The following is a 21,303-nucleotide window of genomic DNA, read 5'->3' on the forward strand; positions in this document are numbered from 1 at the left end:
AGAATCATTTTATAATATAAATTCTTATATTTAGGACCGTAGTAGTATTAGTTTTGAATCTATTTTTGAAATTCTCCGTCTTGACCTCCATCGGGCCTCACATCTCGTATAGAATTTTTTATTTTTTTGACCTCGACATAAAGATAAAACCATAGGGGAGGACGAGTCAATGATCAATGAGTTGAAAGTAAAGTTTATATTTTTGAGGGCACGGTCATTCTACTTTCCGTTCCAAGTTGCCTGTTGGGTCCTTCACCAGACTCCACAGACACTGTTGGCTGGAGAGGGCAGCGCCACCCACTTGGCCCGGAGAGGCAGAAGCGAGCGAACGCTGGCTCAATCCTATCTGGAACTGCTTGTCACTGAGAAAGTAGAAATCCTATATTTCAATGCTTTAGGCGGTTGATCATCGATCTCATTTTCACAATCCTTCAGTGTCTTCAATTTTTCATACTCTCCCATATAGCGCTTCACTCTTCCTAATTCCTATTTTCTTCACCCAATTTTGAAACCACCTGAACCGGACACCGTCCGCGGCAGCACCGCCTACTTTGCGCTGTATATGTTCTGTGAACACAGGTGCGTTCTGAAATCACATCTCCCCTGTATCTCATGGGCAGCCCTGGTTTCCTTTGGTTTTCGTTTTGAATATGCGATTTTTTCATTTTTCCTCTTATGCTAATGCCCAAAGCATCAGGAATGAAGATCCTTACTAGGTTATGGAGTTTAGTTTGGTGCTGATTTTTTAGTTTCTGTTTCTGATCAGCATAATCTGCTTCGCATGTAAATTATTTGAAGAATCGTCCTTGTCAATAGTCTGCAGGTTTCATGAAACTTCAGACAAATTTGAACTGAATTGGGATCGGATTGTTTGAGCTCAATCGATTTGAACTGTAACTTCAGTAGCTTTGGGTTAATATGTCTACTGTACAAGTGATTAAGCGCGCCAAATACAAAACTTCGCTGAAAGATCCTGGCACTCCTGGGGTGCTGAAATTGGTACGATCCTTTTAGGCATCACGAGCATCCATTCACTTATTCTTTGCTGTTTCCATTATTCGTTATTATTCCTTAGAAATCCATTTACATTGTCCATTCAATCTATGCTGTCTTTTATGCGTTGTTCTTTACTGTTTATTACTTCTTTTAAGTGGAAGAGAACTGTATTTTGAAAATGAAGAGCTACAAAATAGGAGAATGAGACATCCCCTATAAGACACTTGAAAGCAACAAATTATAGGTCAAGTATGCAGACGTTTAGGACTCCTCCAAAAGGAATACCAGATACCGAGGGACCACTGAAGAATACAACAGACTCTTACGGGGTCAAGAGTCTGAATCCACGGGAGACAAGCAAAGACCGGGCACGTCATCCCCCCCCCCCCCAAAAAAAAAAAAAAACAAAAACAAAAAGTAACCTTGAGCCCAGAGATGACCTTTAAAATCTGAACAATTAAGGGAGTCCTTGTAAAACTCTATCCTCTTCTAAAAGGGGTATAGTGCCATTAGCAAACTAGATTTTTGAAATCATTAGTGCATTGAATAGGCAAAAATTCCTTTCATAATTCTCCTCTGTAGACACTGGAGATAGTCATACTCAACATTTAAACCCTTATGTACACTAAAATTGGACTCTGTGTTGACAAGTGTCAAAATACTATCAGTTTTAGTGGAGTAAGATAATATAAAATATATTGCATTACTCACCAAATACACACATATATACACTGTCTTGATATGGAGGAAGTTTGAAAATGACTTGAAATAAAGTATGTTGAGAATGACTTGAAATAAAGTATGTTTCAAATCTTGATATTATGTCCTGTAAAATATTAATGAGCTTAGTTTTTGCTTGTTCTTCATAGATTTGTTATAGACATATTTGTTACTGGCTGTTGTTGCATAGCTATTGCTGATGATCGTTGAAATATTTCTTCCTCTTTATGCAGACCGAGGAGAAGCTTTTTTTTAGGCCTAATGATCCAACGTCAAACACGAAGCTTGAAGTCGACTTCAAATCTATACAAAGTACTTAGATTTTTTGTTTTTGTTTTTATTAATGTTTATTTTAAGATTTGTTACCCATAAGGCCGGTCCATTTTAATCCATAAAGTATTTATGAAGTCTTTCATGTTGATTTTATTTAATGCAATCTGATCCATCTCTATGCAATCTAAGTCTTTTGTAATTGTTGTGTGTGTGTGTGTGTGTGTGTGTGGTGTCCTTGAGGAGAGCTTTAATATCTTTCATTCTATTCTGCTTGCAAAATTCAGGTCACAAACACACCAAAGAAGGATCAAACAGACCACCTTGGCTTAACCTTGGCCACTCTCAGGTTTTTCTTCAGTTTATCTTTAACTCTTGCAGTTTTAATCTCCTTTACTGCATAACTTTCAGTTGCCTGAGTCGAGTCTTGTGCATGATGCTTTTTGTGCTTTATAATCATATTATATAGGAAGAGGAGTTAGATTACTGATTATTGTATTTTTAATTTGTTGGTTGCATTTACTAAAACTCACTAGTATTACTTTTGTTTACTTTGTTTTTCTGATTATTCTTAAATGAGTGTGTAGTTATGATTATGTGTCATTTCAGGGAAGTTACATATTCGAGTTAGAAAGTTATCCAGATCTAAATGTATGCCGAGAATTTGTTGGTAAGTTTCTAGCAAGTAAGAAGACTGGTTTTAGACTTTTGCTAAATTAATGTTCCGAGACTTGTTTGAAGATATGGTTTCGTGTTAACAAAATATGTTGCTTTCTACTGTTGTTGAATGATAATATGTTTCGTGTAATTTATTTTTTCCATACCTTTGTCTTTTGGGGGGGGGGGTTGGATGAGCCTTTTGTTGAGTTCATGATTGGTTTTAATAAGAATAAATATCTCTGACAATCAGTCGCTTGTAGTACAATTGCCTCTAGGGCACATGGCTTCAGGGTGCCATTGCTTTGTTTTGCCTTAGAGAGTAGCTCAAGTCTTTCAGGTATGCTTATCATGGAAAGGCATTTTAATTAAGTATACTGTTAGGGATCTGTAATTGGGAGAGAGACAAAGGAAGAGAACAGAGACGAACTGAAATTCACTTCCTTAACCATCAACAATTGAATCACAAATGCATTAGGGTCTTGTTTATAGAATACTGTACCTGCTCTAATGGTCACTAACGACCTCTTAGTTATTACCCATATCTTTATATTTGCATATCATATACATATTAGAAACATGACATAGGTAAGAGAGGAGGGTTGTGTTTGGCCCTTGACAACCAAAGTAAAACTTTGTTGAATCTCATACGGACATGAATCCCCCACCTTGTGGGATAAGGCTGTTGTTGAGTATACACAATAGAAATTTGGCGTGCAAAAAGATGGCTGTATGATCATTTTTTCCCCTGGCAGCAATAAAAAATTGATACATTGCTAGAAATCCGTATTAAAGGAGTATCGGGTGTATATCTTTTTCATTTTCCCCCCCAAAAAATAGCAATGTTGGGTCTGAAGTGTGAAGTGAAAAGGTTTGACGGTACATTAGGTACTTAATGTGAATTTTTTTATTTAGCATGCTTTTTCTTTGTCTTCCCTTTTTTTTTTTCCTGAGCTTTATAGTCATATCTTTCGCTTTTATCAATATTTTTTTACCTCTCAATATAGTTTTTTTCCCCTTTAAATCATTATTTGAAATTATTTATCAGAAATTTTGGTTTTCTCTGAGCAGGTATTGCCCTCTCCCGCAACAAGTCTGGAGAAGCCCCACCAGCTATTTCTGGAGAGCAGCTGAGTCCTGCTGAAATGGAGCTTAGAATTAAGCTACTGCAGGAAGATAGGTATTTGGCTTATATGCTCACTGTGAAACATTCTTTTGTCGTATTTTTAGGAGATGAATGAAGAATGATTCTGTTGCCTATTTCAATATAGAGGGATAAATTATAAAATTATTTATGCTACCTCAAGTTTCATGTTAACTCACTGGTGGTGCTTTTACTCTCATTATAAGTTTTTCGTTGCTGTGGCTGAGAACATTGTGGAATAGCAATATAACGCAGGATTTCATATCTCATGTTGTTATTATTATTGTATGCCAATTTTATGCTTTGTTTATTTCAAGGTTAATGTAGTTTCGTATATTTTTTGGTCCAACCCTCTATCAATGTTTCAGTAGTTAAATTTTTGCAGCAAGTTGCAGAAGCTTCATAGGGAACTTGTTGCCAGTGGTAAGCTGACAGAATCAGAGTTTTGGGCTACGAGGAAGGTAAAATTATTTTTCCGCATATGATTATTAGTAGCTCATTTTTAATTCCTGTCCGAATCTGTGACACTGGAAAAGTGCATAGGTAGATGAGAAAAATGGAAAATACAATGGAATCGCTGACTCTTCATTTTTAGATCCACAGTATGACAATAAAATGGTCCAAAACCTGAATAGGTCCTACTGCAAGATTTTAACACATGACGTAGCTGCTGCTCTATTCTGAAATTTGATTTGCAAATGACATTTGATTTTAAATTTAAACACATAATGTTTAGCTTTTTTTTTTGGGGGGGGGTTTATGCTAGAAGGAATCTTACCATCGTAAATACTATGTTAAGTTTTTAACTTAAAAGCATGTTGCAGAAATTGCTGGACAGAGATGAAAGCAGAAAGTCAAAACAGCGGGTTGGTTTTAAAAATTCTATGATCTTTGACACAAAGCCTATGAGTGATGGTCGGGTATGATACCTCCTCTCCTGCTGCATCGTTTCGTGTTTTTATGATGCCCCTATATGTTATCCCATATGGCTGGATGGTTGGACGCCATTGTGAGAACCCTGTTGATCTAATTGCTTGTTTGTTGCACGTAATAAAGTGTTTTGACGTATGTTCATCTGAAGAGTGGAAAAATTGAATCTCCTTTGAGTGTGGAACTTACAATTTCCAAGGTTTTTGAATGCCCAAGGGTGCTATGATAAATGGAAATCAAATTTACATGATTCATTCTCTCTCTCTCTCTCTCTCTCTCTCTCTCTCAATTTGAACGCTAAATTGTTATCGAGAGTTGTTGTATTTATACATCTTTAGGATCTTTTATATTTTCTTCATAAAATTTGTTTTTCAGGCACATTTATCTGTTGTTATTATATTTGTTTTCTTGTTCTATTTGCAGACTAATCAGGTTACATTCAGTTTAACACCGGAAATAAAATATCAGGTATGTTTCTTCATACAACTCTGTCCTTCACTTGTCAATCAGATGTTTAAGTAAATCATGGGATATTTTATTCTGGGGCACAATGGGGATTTGATTGACAAAAACATGGTTCACTAGCACGTTGTCTGGTGTTAGGCAAAATCTCACAAGGGTTGTATAATTGTAGGGTAACCTATCTGCCTGATAAACTGCTGTATTATTTTTTGTTTGTTGCATTGGCATAGAAATAACATGGTTTGTCTTGAAAGTGAAGTTATCCACTAAAGACATTATTAACGTCTTACTTCTTCACTGTCTGACTTATCTATCAGTTCTGCTTGATCAATAATATTTAAGCTACGGCTTACAGCTCTTGCATGTGTTATATCTAAGAATTACTTTCTTTCAATGCTTACTTGATAATTGAACTTCCTTATTTCCTTTTTTAATTTATTTCCTTATTTATTTATTTATTTTGCTTCTTGTCTTTCCAGATTTTTGCCTGAAAACCAGCTGTTCACCAGGCATTCCTTAATTTTGTCTGTGTTTCTGAAAGATGATGAGATATTGGAAACAGAGTCTCGAAAGAAGGTCTATCTCATTTTATTCATTTTTTTTTGAGGGACCCATGGGCTTCATTCTCATTTCCGTCCAAATTATATGAAAATATTTTCACGCTTCTTTTATGCGTGTTCACAGGTTCGGCGGGTTGATCCAACTTTAGACATGGAAGCAGATCAAGGAGATGATTACACTCATCTTCCTGTATGGTGAATGAAACCATTCCTCTATCTCCTTTAGGAGTTTCCCTTGCATTGTTTAAAATGATTATTTTGTGTCTATATATTTATTTTCAGTTTCTCATTTAATGCTTTTTTTTTCATATATTTCTATGGATTTTAGTGGGAGCAATAATTGGCACCTTCGTAGATTTCATTGTTTTTCATTTTTTGTCTAAATTGAACCATCTTTGTTGTAGGTTTCTATGGAAGTTTAGAAGAAGAAATTATAAGAAAATATATATGGGATGACCTGAAAATTTGATATTTCCCTAATCAATCTTGGAGTCTCATGTAAAGTTAGCGTAGGTTGTGCTCAAGCATTATGTTAGCAGAAACAAGATTACTTTTACATGGTTATGCAGATCTTATCCTACATACCATCTTCTCTGTGCCAGATTAGTTGTTGAAAAAATTTCAGATGTTGTATGTGTATCTCTTTTCAGTATTGGTTGAGAAGCACTAGGTCATTGACTTCTTATTTCGTAACTTTTTGTGCTCTTTTGGTGAGAAGGATCATGGGATCTTCCGTGATGGTAGCAAGGAGGTATCTGAAGCTCAGCATCAGCTGTGTCGGAGAACTTTATTGCAAGATCTTAACCGACAAGGTGCAGTTGTGCTTGAAGGAAAAGCTTTAGGTAATGTTTCTTCTCACATTTATACTAGACATAATTGTATCTATATTTGATTCATATTGGTTTGTCGCATTCCTTCACCACGTCTGCATCGTGAGTATGCACCTTACATTTTGTCTTGGAATGTAACATGTGTCTGTAAAAATATAAAGTATTTTATATCCTGATTGGATTGTTCCTTGATATTTGTTGCACTTCACTCCAAAACTACTCTGATATTATATTTGCATTTTCATTTCTTTTATATTAAAAATCATAAGGTCTGTTGTTAATATAGTTCCACAAGGAGCAAAGTTTCTGAGTGTTGCACTTTAGTAATCATGTGGAGGAAATGCATGCAAGGATTAGCCGCATCTGAGAGAAATCAAAGAAGCTACTAGGAACTTCTTTTTTCCCCTTTAATTTTTGCGTACACAGAAATGAAGCTTTTAGTTCAGTATGCATTGATTTTTTGGCTTTTTGATGGGCTGATGAGTTTGATTTCGACAAATGTGTAGATTCGGAGATGGAACACCAAAGAACAGTAGCAGAAGCTCTTGAAAGAACAAGACATGGTTATTGGCCTGACCTGTTTCTTGTTCTTTCCTCTTCCATTCAGTGTGGGGCTAGCTCTTATTTCTAATTCCTATGCAGAATCTGATGAGGATATAGAGCAGGAGAGACGTAACAGGCTTTCTCGGATGACCCAAATTGAGGATCTTCAAGAACAGGGTGATCATCCATTTGCTCCACTCTGTATCAAGGTCCAGCTTGATCTCAGCCATTAAGTGCCTTGGTGGAAATCATTATCTGATTTAATCAAGTTATTTTTAGTTGTTTTATTTTAGTTAGTCAAGACTTAGGGGGTGTTTGGATTGGCTTTTACAGAGTCCAGGATAAGTATGTAAGAGGAATTTTGTCTCGACTTGCATGAAAATACTTTTTTTAAGCGCTTATGAGGGTTGCGAAACTCCCCCGTACTTGTTTAGTTTGTTCCCTTTAGGCACTTACGATTGTTTTTGGTATTGTGTTTTGATTATGATAAGATAATATCTTAGGCCCTTTAGTTTGGTTTATCTCCTGTGCTTTAGCTGTTTTGTTTTATTTTGTTTAGATATGCTTTATTGCTTAGTTAGATAAGGGCTTGAATCTTCCTCTTGTGTCGTATAAGGTAATGGATCTTCTGCATTATAGAGGATGAGTAATAAGTTTTCTTGCTGCTATTTAATAAAATAAGTTGTAGCTAGAATTTCTAAATGCCCAATAATCATTTCAGACTCCATAACAATGGCATATGTTGTCCAAATAACTTAGTGGTGTATTATAAAATTTTACATTTAGTTAATATCTGTTTCCTTTTATGTTTCTTTCTTTCTCGAAACCAGGATCCTCGAGAGTACTTTGATTCCCAACAAGTTAATGCTGTTAGGACTTTGGACCACTCACAAGCTGGAATGGATCAAACAAGATGCAATTTAAGTTCTGAGGAAGCATATGGCTCTTTGAAGGCGTCTATATCCAAAATAAAGATCTTAGGTTTGAGTGATCCCCTAGTTAGTCCCGACATTGCTTCTAGGGTAATGAATCTTTTTATCTGTTATTTTTTTCTTAGCAAATGAGCTTGTTTAAATAATTGACGAATGTCTGGGCCTGTCTGATCAAATGCTCAATAATACACTAGGTCAAGTGGACAATATTTATTCCTTTTTCTTCTACCGTCTGTTTCGTCAGTCAATCAATTTCTGTTATTGAAATATGAATGTTTTTTCGTACAGGTTTTTACTGGACTGACAAAGAATATCTCAACCTCCAAATATCAGTTTGGAAAAAATTCCCAGGAGAGCATCCTGGATATATTGCCTAATACAACCAAGGAGCAACTGCTAGATGTTAGTAAATGCCAATTGTTTACGAGCTCCTTGAGAAGGGGAACAATAGAAGAAGGATGGAAAGAAGAGAGAGAGAGAGATAATATTTTGGGCTTTTCCATAAATTCTGGCATCTGTTTCCCATAGCAGTAGTTTAAATTTTCTAGTAGTATTGGTGCTTTGTTTTGGGTAATTCTAAATGTTTTTAGATATATATGTAATATGCACTTCCTTCTTTCCAGCATTGGGTTTGCAGTCTGGAACTGCTGAGGCATTTCTGGTCTTCGTATCCAATTACAACATCAAACCTTAATACTAAGGTAATTTATTTTGTCTTTTATCATTTCAACAAGATCTTTAATGGCGCGAGAATTTATGCACATTAGATCTTATGACTCGATGTGGAAGTCATGAATTTGTACAGGCTTGCATTTTCGTGTAAATTTATCTCATTCTTGAACCAAATAGGTTTTGGTTCTGTTTGATTTTTGACCTAAAACCAAATCGAACCAAACCACTAAACTTCCATTGTCATCTCATCTGTACATCCGAGCTCCTCCTTCTGGCTGATTAATTGTTGAGAAACTGTTTAACTTGGTAGACTAAGCTATGAAGCACTCTGGTAGAAGAGGCTCTGATGTTATGTTGAAGAACCAGCCAGCCTAATAGCCTAAGCTGCAAAGCAGTGGCCGAAGATTGATGTCTTGTTACCTCTACATGAATGACCAACCAATAGACATCAGAAGGGGTTTAGTAATTGTGCTGAAGTCATTTATCAGTTAGTCATTTGAAGATTTGGGAAGGCTTCTTTTGAAATATGCATATGGTGGGCATGTGCGTGTCTTGCATTGTATCAATATTATTGGCAAAGATTTACAGAGGACACTTGGTGTATTTCATTTATTCTTATTTTCTCGTTCATTTGGTTATTGAATGCAGGTGAACAGACTGAAGGATTCCATATCACAAATGTATTCTAAACTCGAGGTAATTATTTGGCGTTGTCATTAATGGAGACTTTTATGGTTTTTTTTTTTTTTTCTTTTGGCAGAAGTTACCATCTGCCTTCATAATTTTTCATTTCATTTAATTCTCAGGAAATAAAGGTATCTGCGCGGTCAGACGTGAGGCACCAGGTTTCCCTTATCGTTCATCCTATGCAGCAGGTAAGCACTCATACCCGTTTGACTTTTTTTCATCTCTTTATGCATGATTTCGTCAAATGCTGTATCATCTGCATCCTGAAATTAAACATGAAAATGGAGACAATGAGTAATTATTTAAGCAATCTATGATCAATTAATGAAATTAGGGGGGAAAAAAAAGGCATAATAAAGGAAAGGTTTAATACAATTTTTACTCTTTCAAATTTGCCCTCATTTTGGTTTTAGGCCCTCGTGTGTTTTGGTACCTGAAGGGACAACATGATCTAGGTTTTTATTGAATTGTAAGTATCGATATTTTAAATGAAAAAAAAAAAAACTTGAGAAATTAAAATCTATTGTTTGAAACTTGATGGACCAAAACTAAAATGAAAACAAACTTGAGGATCAAAAGTTATATTAATCCTAAAGAAAACTATTGTTAATTTTATAGAATGATATTGTCGGCACCTATTCCTTGGACATCTTTGTGGCTTGATTGACATGTCAATGAACTTTCTCCAGGAATTTTTTTATTAGTTGAGCTGTTACCATGATAACAAGTCTCAACTCTTTATCTGACATTGCCTCGGCTGAACTTTTTCTCGAAGCGTCAGTACTATGGCTTTTTGGATCCCTTGAATGTGTTATGCCTTTGTTCCTTTCGAATTAATACGCCCCCTCAGCATCATTTGTGGATTATAATCAATGGATAATTGGATTAATTGCAGGTGCTGGATGCTGCTTTATTACATTATGATGCCGACAAGCGAAAACGAAATGCGAAAGCACAGAGGCCTAATGGATATACCTAGGATTAGCATGATACCATCCCTTGTTACCTCTCAGGCTACTTGCTGTTAAATTAATAGACATGCAGATTGCATCAATTTTGCTGTGACCTCATGCCATATTTGCTTTTTATCATGATTAATGAATGCTAGGATTAGTTAAGCAGGAGTAATAAAGGAATAGCATCTCGGGAATCTTGTTGAGGAATTTCTCTGGCAGTTCAACTGAAGTGCAATAGGTTTTTGTTTTTATAACCCCATTTTGGACCACAATTGACCTTGAGAATTATGCCTTACTGCCCTTTGACTCCAAATGAAAACGATTTTGTATATTGGTCAATTTTGTCTATTAAACTATGGCAAATATAATGGCGATGAGCATGTCCTGTATTGATGTATCTCGCGTATGAACGCCTCTTTACACACATATATGGTAATACGTTGGTAGTTCTCTGTTACATATTCTCAGTAGTAGTAGGATACAGGAACAACTAGACGGTTGCTTTTGCTAGTGCAAAGACGCAAGATCTGCACCATTTTCTAAAATTATAAGAAGTGGCACCATGCTTGATTATATAAACTTGTAATTTGTTTAGGTAGTGAAGATAAAATATAGGTATCTCCTAATTAATTTGTTATATTTACAATAATTAAAAATTCTAATCATTTTTTAAGTAACAACGTCGTACTCCTTGTACTCAATGCTGTTCGTAAAGATATTATATTTAACAATTTGTTCTCGTGATTAAGCTTAGATTTTCAATGATAACTAATTTGTATGGAACAAGTTAAAATGAGTTCTAAACACCAACTTTGCAAGGGGGAAAAAATTGTTTTTATAAAAATTAAGAAAAACAATTCATTTAAGTATGAGAGTGGGGGGGGGTTTCAAAATAGTTCTGAACACTACAGTAGTAAAACAGGAAGCATACAATGAGGGAGTAAGGCGGAGAAGCGCAGTGCTAAAGCTGAACCATCGTCGTCCTTCGCTGCACCCCAAAAAAAATGCTAACTCAAGCTTCAGCCGGAGCTGTATCAGCCTCACCTGCATTTCCGTTTTCATCCTTCAATTTCAGAGATCCTAAATCTACTCTTCTCATTCTACTTTCCTTCTCGCTTCTCTCTATTCTTCTCATCGTTTCCCTTTCTTCGTCTTCCTCCACTCCTCCCCATTCTGGACCTGACCCCTCTCTCTTTCCCTCCCACCAAGCCCAACGCATCGTCTTCGACGAAACCTCCCAATCTGATCCCTCCCCTCCCTCCATAGGTTACCTCATCTCCGGATCCCGCGGCGATTGGAGTCGGGTCCTCCGATTGCTTTTCGCCACATACCATCCCCGTAACCATTACCTCCTCCACCTCGACCCCTTTGCTCCATATGCCGATCGTGAGAGGCTTGCTCTCGCTGTACAGTCTAACCCCATATTTCGAGCTGCCCAAAACGTCGACGTTATCGGCAAGCCGGATTTTGTCTATTCCAAGGGGTCGTCTCCGGTTTCTTTCACGCTCCACGGCGCCTCGATACTGCTTCGCTTGTCGGTCAAATGGAATTGGTTTATCAGTCTGAGTGCTGATGCTTATCCACTCGTTACCCAGATGGTATGGTATGGCGAATTTTTACGTGCGTAGCTTTTCGCTTTTTCGTGTCTGTATTTTTTATTTTATTGGTTTTTATGATCTTGAATGCTGTGTGGATTTCCAGATCTCCTCCACATTTTGTCATTTCTGCCCAAGGATGTGAATTTTGTGAACCATTCAAGTTACATTGGCTGGAAAGAGTAAGCCAATTTTACTGCTTTTTGTGTTGCTCAATTAAGTTTCTATAGGACATTATTATAATTAACATATAGATGCTTATTTTCCTTGGTGATTGATGCGTTATAATTACGGAACAAATAGATGCTTATTTTCCTTGGTGTTTGATACTATAGGTCAAGGAAGCTGAGACCCATTATTGTTGATCCGGGCCTTTATCTTTCAGAGGGGACCGAAATGTTTTTTGCTACTCAGAAGAGGGATTATCCTGACGCCTTCCGCTTGTTTACAGGTAAGGCTTCTTTGGGAATCTCTCTTTCCTATTTTTTTCCCCCTGTATTTGTTTCGTTTGAAACGTAAGCCTTATCAAACGTGATATTTTGTAAGCTGAATAGTTACGGCTTCTTTAACATTTCAAATTTATCTAGCTAGATCAACTTATATGCTACTACAAAGTAATGGATAAGAGAAAGTAGGTAGACCAATTTACTACTAGCGAATTTCAGTTCAAGCAGAGGCACAAGTTAACAATTTCGGGATCCTGGATGACAATGTTCGTGGCTCAAAAGGCTAAGAAGTCTGTATGAAATTGGAGGGATGAACAATTAATTAAAGAAAAAGTCGCATTTTTCTTTATGTTCTAAGAAGGAGTAGTCATCTTCAAGTTGTAATCCAAAGGACAGTAATGGCTCAAGGTGGTGGGCTATTTGGATTGAACAAAGGTGGTAAAGCTTGACATTTCAAATAGAGAAGAAATGATCAAAAGTTGGGCTGTATGCTGGGAATGAAGTATTAAATCTATCAGTAATAGGGACTAGGAAGGGTTCGAGCAAATTAATTAAGCCTTCCATGAAACAAAACAATAACCTAACGAGACTGAGTAGAAATGCTTTCTCTACAAAATAAAGTGAGCCTTGTATATTTGCATAGAGTTTGAGATAAGTCGCATTGTTCACTAACAGTGTGACTTACTACGACTTTTATAGATGTACTGGTTGAAATTTAACGAAGTATTAGACATAAAGAGTTCCTCCACTTGTGATAATTTTATTAAAGAACCTTATAACAAATATCTAAAAAAACTGCATCTAAGTGTTTTCTGTCCACAAACTATTAGTATCAGTTTTTCCCCCCCTTTGATATTCTTGAAACTCCAATAAAGCAGGAAAAATAATGGCTCATGCATTTTTTCCCCAAATAAAAAGAGGTTCATGCCTTTAATACGAGCAAATATGGAAACCTGCTGTCTCATTAATTAAGAAATTCTATTTCTGTAACAACTGAGTTCATCTGAATCTTCTCTTCTCTTTTGCAGGATCACCATTTTTTATCTTGAGTCGCAAGTTTATAGAATTTTGCGTCTTGGGAGAGGACAACCTCCCAAGGACGCTACTGATGTATTTTGCAAACGCCCCTAAATCACTTTCCAGCTATTTCCCTACGGTTCTCTGTAATTCTCGCAGATTCAGCAGGACTATTGTAAATCAGAACTTACTATATAATACTTTTGACAAACCTTTCATGGATGAACCCCGGGCGCTAAATACTAGTGATTTTAATGACATGGTTAGTAGTGGAGCTGCCTTTGCCCGAAAATTCCTGCCAGATGATGCAGTGCTTGATCTCATTGATGAAAAAATTTTGGGTCGAAGTCCTGAATCAGTTGTGCCTGGCGGATGGTGCCTAGGTGAGCCTGGGAACGGGACGTGTTCAGTTTGGGGAGATGCTGGTATATTGAGACCAGGTCCAGGATCTCGAAGACTTGAGAAAGCAATTGTTGACCTGCTGTCAAATGGTACTTTCCGTTCTCCTCTCTGTAAATTTTGATGAAGTGACTCTACCACGCATTCATAAGATGCAATGGAATATAAGCCTACCTAAAGAGAAAAGGTACGACGGCTTGGAAGAATCAACTGATTGCGTTCTTACTTGTTCCTCTTCGAAATCTTGTAGCAAGTTACAGTCTGTGCTGGATATAAGCTAGGTACGATTACTAATTCTTTTAGAGCAGTCAAATTTTTGCTAATTCTGGATGTCAAATTTATATATGGGGTTGTGCTTTCTCTTGGCGGATGTTATTTTGATTTCACGTGCAAAAAATGGATTAAATACACCATAGTTGGGTTTCACGCCCATTTTCATATTCAATTTGTGTCGAGGTCTGTCTTTACCTTTGTGTTCTTTAGATTGATGTCTTCCTAAATCATGAGAAGTTACCGGATCAAGAAATCCATAGTTAACACTTGAACCATGGGAGGAGTTCGAGCCTTGTGATTCCTTGCATTCCCTCTGGTCTTTGTTATAATCTGTAAATAATTAATTCACAGATAATGAACAATTAATTAAAATTAATTGAAAACAATAAATAGGGTAGAAATAGATTTTTGCTTTCAAATATGCCTTTTATAATAAATTAGAAAAGTGATGAAAGAGAATGTGTGGGAAAGTGTGATGAGAGAGAAATAATTAGGGGTGGCAACAAGTTCAAATTGAAGTTCGCAAAATGATCACATTTCTTGTCAAATTTGAAACTTATAAAGAAGATGGAAGGGGGTAGCATGTAATGGGATAAAGGTTTTTTTTTTTAAATAATTTGTGGGTGCTAATAATTGAATAAAGGTTAGAACCTAAAGCTCAGGATGAATTTTCATCGTGGGGATCTGGCGCCATAATCATGAGTTAAACCATTGTTTGGTGAAACGTAAGAGGGAAAACGAACGGAAACCGGAAGGACTGGGTTGTGATGGAAAACTAAATCTGCGGCACTAGCTTCTATTATTCCGCTTAATGAGGGAGAAGCCACAAGCCTTCTTGTTCATTATTCTGCTTCAAGTAATGTTTCCCCCTGGCGGAAGAAAATGGTGGAGTCAACTGTCCTTGTATTGTTAGTTAACTAGCAAGGCCCCTCGGTCTATAACATGAACTTGTGAAGTTCAAGGGTCGGGGAATTTTAATTAAAAAATGACTTTAATAAAAATATTTTTGCAGGGTGATATAACATTGCAATGTAATACCCATCTAATTAATTTAGATTCTGCAAGGCTCTGAGCATGTAGAATGTTTATAGTGCTACATGAAACGAAACAATAAAAAATTGTGGGCCTCTCTCTCTCTCTCTCTCTATAACTTTATTATTCGCTTTAAAGACACTTCATGCCTTAGAATAAATAATTCTAACGGAGACGTGCATTCCGGGCATGCCAACCAGTCTATCGTCTTGGATTTTTTGCGACGATATGAAATTTAGATGCAATCAAACTTGCCTCAACAATTCCTAATACATTTTAAAGAACACAAGATACAGACATCAATTCATAGCACCCATTAAATTATCCAATTAAAACAAAGAATAAAAACCAAATTGGCTTGTTCTCCTGATGGGTCATTTTCTACACTAATTGAACGTGCAGTTTGAGAGCCACCAAATTTTTAGATGGATGACCTTTGTTAGGGATTGTCCTATTATTACAGCAACCATGAATTACAACAAAGTAATCTTAGAATGGAATGAAATAATGAGTTTCACATCACCACGACCTCTCTGACAGGAGGGGTACTGCATCTTATTCTTCATCCTAATCCTTTTTCTCGCTCATGTCTACTAAAGGAATTCTCCAATTAAACTGAACTATGAATTTCCACTATCCCCTTTTTTCCTCATTCATTGTTCACACAGGTGCTCATGTTTCTATATGAGTGGGACCATTAAAGCATAGCACTGCAACAAGATATCAGAAAACACCAAAAAAAGTGGCTACAGCGAAAATTAGAAACAGCCCACCACCCAAATAGCCAACCTGATTGAAAATGAATATACATCAGAAATCAGATTACTGGTGCAAAAATTAAATGTCAAAATTGATTATGACTTTGACACATTACCAGTTTTTCAGAAATGTAGTTGGCAAGAAATGCTCCTCCAAGTATGGCAATAGATGTTGCAAGAAAGTGACCACCAATGGCTCCACTTGCCACACCCCAGGGCGACTGAAGAACCAGACATTATAGAGGTTGATAAAATGCGAAAGAACATTTTTTTTTTTAAGTTATTGTCACAGAAGTAAAAGGCTACCTGAGCAGCACCGAGTGCAATTGTTGCAAGCATTGAGCGATCTCCCCATTCCTAAAGCAATTTCAGTGGCAAAATCAAACTTGGTGGCTGAGGAGATAATATAACAATATAAACACGTGGTTCTTTATATGATGTGTTTGGATGATCACCACTAACAACTAGATATTTAAAGTTCAACTGACATGACCACTATGAAACAGCACGTTCTGAATTAAGAATCAAATCAACAACATGAAGTAGCACCTGGTCATACTGAGAAAATATGCAACAAAATGAAAGCTTGTTTGATGCAGTAAGTTACTTTTTCTTGCTTCGCAGTGACGAGTTAATGACCAGAAATCCATGCTAAGCGATTGAAGCAAAAGAAGATAAAAGACAAGGAGGCTTACAGCAAAAAATACAAGGCTGAATGATTTCCATACAATCTCAAGCGGATTGGAAAGCCGTTTGGACATCTGAAGATGTTTTGGAAACATAAGATGGGATGAGAGAATAAAAGGGCGTTAAAAACAGAGCATAGTATCATATTGCATGCTACAAACAATGAGCCTGCAAATAATTTATAGCATATACCAACGTCATGGTTGAAAGAAATCAATTTCGCATGCGTGTAACTCATTACTAAGTTGACAGAACATAATAATATTCATAACAAAAATTCTGATCTGAGAAAAGGCCCATGTTATGCATAAGATTCAAACCTTTTCTTTCACAAGCTCCTCTGCTTCAGCAAGTTCATCCAGTTCAGGACTGCTGTTATCATCTCTCTTAACTGTTTCTGATGGAAGATCCCATGCATCTTTTATTGATTTCAGCCCAAAAAACAGAAGAAGAGTTACTGCTGCATATTCTCCAATTGGCAAGGCTGTACGAATAGACCAAACAACATGAAAACGTCAGAGGTCAGCACCCAGAGTTCACTTTTGAGAAAAAATGTGTTTCCATAATGACAATTATGAAGGAGGAAGGAAAGTCCTCTATGAAAGCTGATTGAATCCTCTAAAAGCTAGAAATTAAAATAAAAAATAAAAAAAAAGATACAAGTGGGACTTTAAACAGTATTCATGATTCACAGATATTTGCTCAAGATTGAAATTACTGCTAAGTCTGAGCAGTGGAGACTGCCCTAGGGCCAGAAATTACGAGCTAGAAAATTCTAAAATGATATAAGGTTTTCTCACAGTGGGATATCACAAAGGGGCTAATGCTGTAGAAAGACAAACTCAAGTATCAAAGGTACTAGTAAACCTTTAACTCCTTGCAAAGAAAACTTTTAAACAGCAAAAGAAAGGATTAGTTAAGAATCTCCCAAATCATAAACCAGATATTTGTTTATTAGCAGGCTTTGTTTATGCTGATTAATCAGATAAAAATTGGAAGGCATTACTATTATGGCCAACATGGTTGTCTGATGAGTTCTTTCACTATAGAGACAGTTCTATACCTAATCTGATAAGGATGAAAAATGCCAACTTTCGCTACTTACTTGTCTGGAACTGAGCAGGCACTGATTGGAAGATTCGGCCGATTACAACTGATAGGATTGTCATTAGAGAAAGTGCACCCATTGATCCCAGTAGGACCTGGTCAATCATTAATGTTTTTTTTCAAATTCATAAATTTTAATCACTCCTTCTTGCAGTGACATAGGTAACAGATATTCAGACCAGTTTCCAAAGAAAGTGTTGCATTTGATTTGTTGATCTGTAATGATAATTATGAATATCGGTAGCCACAGCATCCAAAATGAGCATGGGAGAAAACCTCAAATTTTATAACTTACGAATTAACAAGATTTTCCTTCAAATATTTATTCAATTTACTAACAGCCAATACAGAATGGTTGACTGATGACTGCAATGTAGAAAGTTTTCACTTTAACTTAGCATATTGGTTTTAAGAATGGTGGGCAAAATAAAGTTATGTTCAGTTCAGCAACATAAAAGGTGCATAACTGCAGTTGTTAAAACACTCCAATGTGCCATTCCTGCATTCACATTCAAAGTGACAAATAGGAGAGTGGGCGTCTTAACCATTTCTGGCACAATTTTGGGGATATATATAATAATGAAGGGAATCCTTTCACTATAATGGAATTCACAGTTCACAATAAGTAAGGCCATATCGACAATCTTCTTTAAAATCTTTGAGCCCTTTTGTTGACATTAAACAAAGAGAAAGTATCTTGACAACTTTGGCAAAACAGGGTTGAGAGAGAGAAACCCTTGATCCAAAATTTTTTGGCAATAATTGACTTAAATTATTACAATCCAGAGCCATGAGATTGGTCAGGGTAAAGATAAGTGCGAGGCTAAAATAAAAACATAGCAAATACAGTTGGGACTTGAGTTTAATCCGGTTAGTCCATAACACAACAAAGAGAATAAGCAAAACATAGTGAAGAATAATTCTAATAAATAATTTCAGGAAATTTGACAGCTCTAGAATTTAGAGACAAAGATTGGAGACATACCAATCCCTTTTCATATTGCATAGCCAAGAGTGCGGCAATGAAGAATGTCTGGCCAAGATAAGGAACTGATAAGTTAAATGAACAAGTAATGGAAATTCCTTTTCATCAATTCCACAAGTCGATAACCTTTGAAGTAAGGACTCATGACAAATGACATGACATAAATATATTGACACGTGTCAAACTTCAGCCAACATAGACCATAACAAGATCTCAGACCCTATTCGCTAGCTACCCACAGTCTGGTGAAGCGAACCAGCTGCGCCGCTTGCATTCTCAGCACATCATGTAACTTTTAAACTGTTAGAGATTAGTGATATATTTAATTTATCCTCTTTTAGGTTTATTCTAACTATATCCACAACTTGGGCATGTTAGGCTTTGGCACATGCCCAAGCTGCATGCATGAGTATCAATGTCCAAGCTTCCCTTTCTACTTTTGAACACATGGCACCTCAAAATAAAGGTATCTTCGCTCTATTGATTTTAACACTATCAGATGTTCACCATCAGTTTCCAATAAATTCATCTCAGTTTATCTGCTGTTATTGGAACTTGCATTGAGTATAAATATGTACTTGAAGCCTCAAAGAAATCTTAACTTAGGATGAGGAAGATAACTATATAAACAAGAGTCGAAAACATCTTCTTGACGGTTACCTTGTCTCCTATCTCAGAAACAAATATCAACGTGAATGCAGCAGTGAATCCAGATTTTGCTATTGCTTCAAGGATAGACGAGGGCCCCCCTTTCAAAAAGGCTATCAATGAAAATACAAGAGCACATCCAAATAGCACAAGAGCTATAGAGATAGGATAAGGGATCTGAGGAGGTTGCTTCACACTGCCAAGACATGAAATATGTCAAAATCAGAGTTGTAACAGGGGCATGAATACCCACAGCAGTTTAAATATAAAAAATTTAAACGGAACAAATTTAATGACAAATTGATCGCACGGGAAAACTGAAAACATGAAATTGTGACCATAGAAGCCTTTTAGAAACTAAAGAGAGGGGAAAATAATTTCTCAATCATAAAGTATAAATTTGTACCATATCTAGGAACCTGTAAAACATATTCTCCAATGTTGCCTTCAGAAATTAAAAACGGGTTATTCTTTGAAAATGATTTCCACGGCTGAGATATGGGAAACAAATACTAATACAGTCGCTGTTTATATTCACAAGAGGGAAATGAATCTACTAACTTCTTTTCAGTTCAAACTTCTATTTTTGCAAAATGCATCTCTTATGTCTGTTCCATGAGGAACTTACCTATCACTTATCATCAGTTGATCCCAGTATGAGGGATATTATAATCTTCATATTGCCAGGAAGGTTGCAACCATGGAACAAACTCAAGCTTAACTTCGAATGTATATAATAGACAGGACTATCCAAGATTATTCAGATATATACAGCAGCAAATGCTCATATCTGCGATACAGTTGTATAACACTCGAGTATGATAACGAAAGGGGGTAAGCAGGAATGACAAGGTCGAAATGATGATGAAAGATCCAAGTGTAGTAGAGAAAGAGGATGATCGATTCGAAACTCAAATAGATGACTTCAGGATTCAAGGCTAGGACTGAAAGCTTCTTGCTTCGGTGCATCACAAGTTCCCCAAGGTTCCCACTGACGCATATTGGAAGTTTGCAATGGGATTGGATGCCAATCACAGATGGGCCATAATCTAGTAAAATAAAGCATAAAATTGATCAGTCACTAAGGACTCACACTTTAGAAGAATCATCATTGACTGGACTGCCTCCAAAGACATTTTGGCCGTCGCTCTCCTTCTTGCTTTCATAATCTCCAGGTCCAATGCCGACATTGGATGCTTGCACTCGAACCGTGCCATGGGCCAACTTCAACCTCGATATCTTTCTGCATCTTACTATATATAATTTAGGCATTATGGTACTCAGTAAGGCAGCAGAACTCAAACTACCAGTTTCTATCACAGCAACCATTTCTGGCGTACACTAGAGCAAAATAAAAATACAGAGAAAATAGTCGGAAGAACTTACATGGGAGTGAGATGGTGGGTCTAAAGAAATTAGCAGAGCAGGGTACTGTGTCCACTGGAGCTAAAAAGGGAGGCTTGGTCCTCGAAACCAGTGGTTTATGAAGACCCAAACCTTTCATGGTTTTGTTAAACCGTATCTACAATTCCATCGCCCGTCGGTTGAGGTTTCCGGGTTTTGCAATTCTGAGATTGAAAGAATGAAGCTGAGGAATCCAACTGCGAATGAATTCTTCGGGATTTGTCCGTGCCAGGCTGCCACGTACGTTGAGGCAGATAGAGTGGTTACTTTGCCCACACCATCCGGAATCGCCGTGTCAGCTGAGGCGACTCAACAATGTTCGACTCGTTGACGTTGAGCACTCTCACTTTTTCCCGTTCCTTTCAATAAACAAGGAAATTTGTTTATGGAAAGGCTGTCTTACTAATGTGAATCATGTGATTAATCTTAATATTATTATAAAGAAAATATTTTACATTATTCATAAATTATAAGCTGTATAAAACGCAGTGGTACATATTATTATCATCATCGTCATTATTATTATTTTCGGTTCTAATTATAATATTTTGTTTCTAAGCTATAAACAAGGAGTTATAATTAGAATAGGAGGT

At 36.6% G+C, this 21,303-nt stretch overlaps 2 protein-coding genes and 1 pseudogene across 2 annotated transcripts; 2 read left to right on the plus strand and 1 right to left on the minus strand.

The window, feature by feature from the left end:
- Positions 1-231: 231 nt before the first annotated feature.
- Positions 232-10,785, plus strand: LOC114730543 (general transcription and DNA repair factor IIH subunit TFB1-1-like; annotated as a pseudogene).
- A 464-nt stretch (positions 10,786-11,249) lies between these two features.
- On the plus strand, positions 11,250-14,338 carry LOC114730544 (beta-glucuronosyltransferase GlcAT14A). The gene is made up of 4 exons (XM_028917626.1): positions 11,250-11,954; positions 12,057-12,136; positions 12,290-12,405; positions 13,429-14,338. The coding sequence occupies exons 1-4, from the start codon at positions 11,364-11,366 to the stop codon at positions 13,938-13,940; spliced, it is 1,299 nt and encodes a 432-aa protein (XP_028773459.1). The 5' UTR covers positions 11,250-11,363; the 3' UTR covers positions 13,941-14,338.
- Positions 14,339-15,372: 1,034 nt separating this feature from the next.
- LOC114730575 (protein PAM71-homolog, chloroplastic) lies at positions 15,373-21,007 on the minus strand. The gene is made up of 10 exons (XM_028917670.1): positions 20,693-21,007; positions 20,400-20,559; positions 19,319-19,502; positions 18,659-18,706; positions 17,672-17,768; positions 16,887-17,050; positions 16,575-16,640; positions 16,186-16,236; positions 15,996-16,100; positions 15,373-15,910 (listed from the first exon to the last, which is right to left on the minus strand). Exons 1-10 carry the CDS (start codon positions 20,808-20,810, stop codon positions 15,845-15,847), a joined length of 1,059 nt encoding a protein of 352 aa, XP_028773503.1. The 5' UTR covers positions 20,811-21,007; the 3' UTR covers positions 15,373-15,844.
- Between the last annotated feature and the right edge of the window lie 296 nt (positions 21,008-21,303).

This window comes from Neltuma alba, unplaced genomic scaffold (genome assembly GCF_004799145.2).
Source record: "Neltuma alba isolate B1F8T4 unplaced genomic scaffold, ASM479914v2 tig00012743_pilon, whole genome shotgun sequence".
NCBI classification, from domain to species: Eukaryota; Viridiplantae; Streptophyta; class Magnoliopsida; order Fabales; family Fabaceae; genus Neltuma; species Neltuma alba.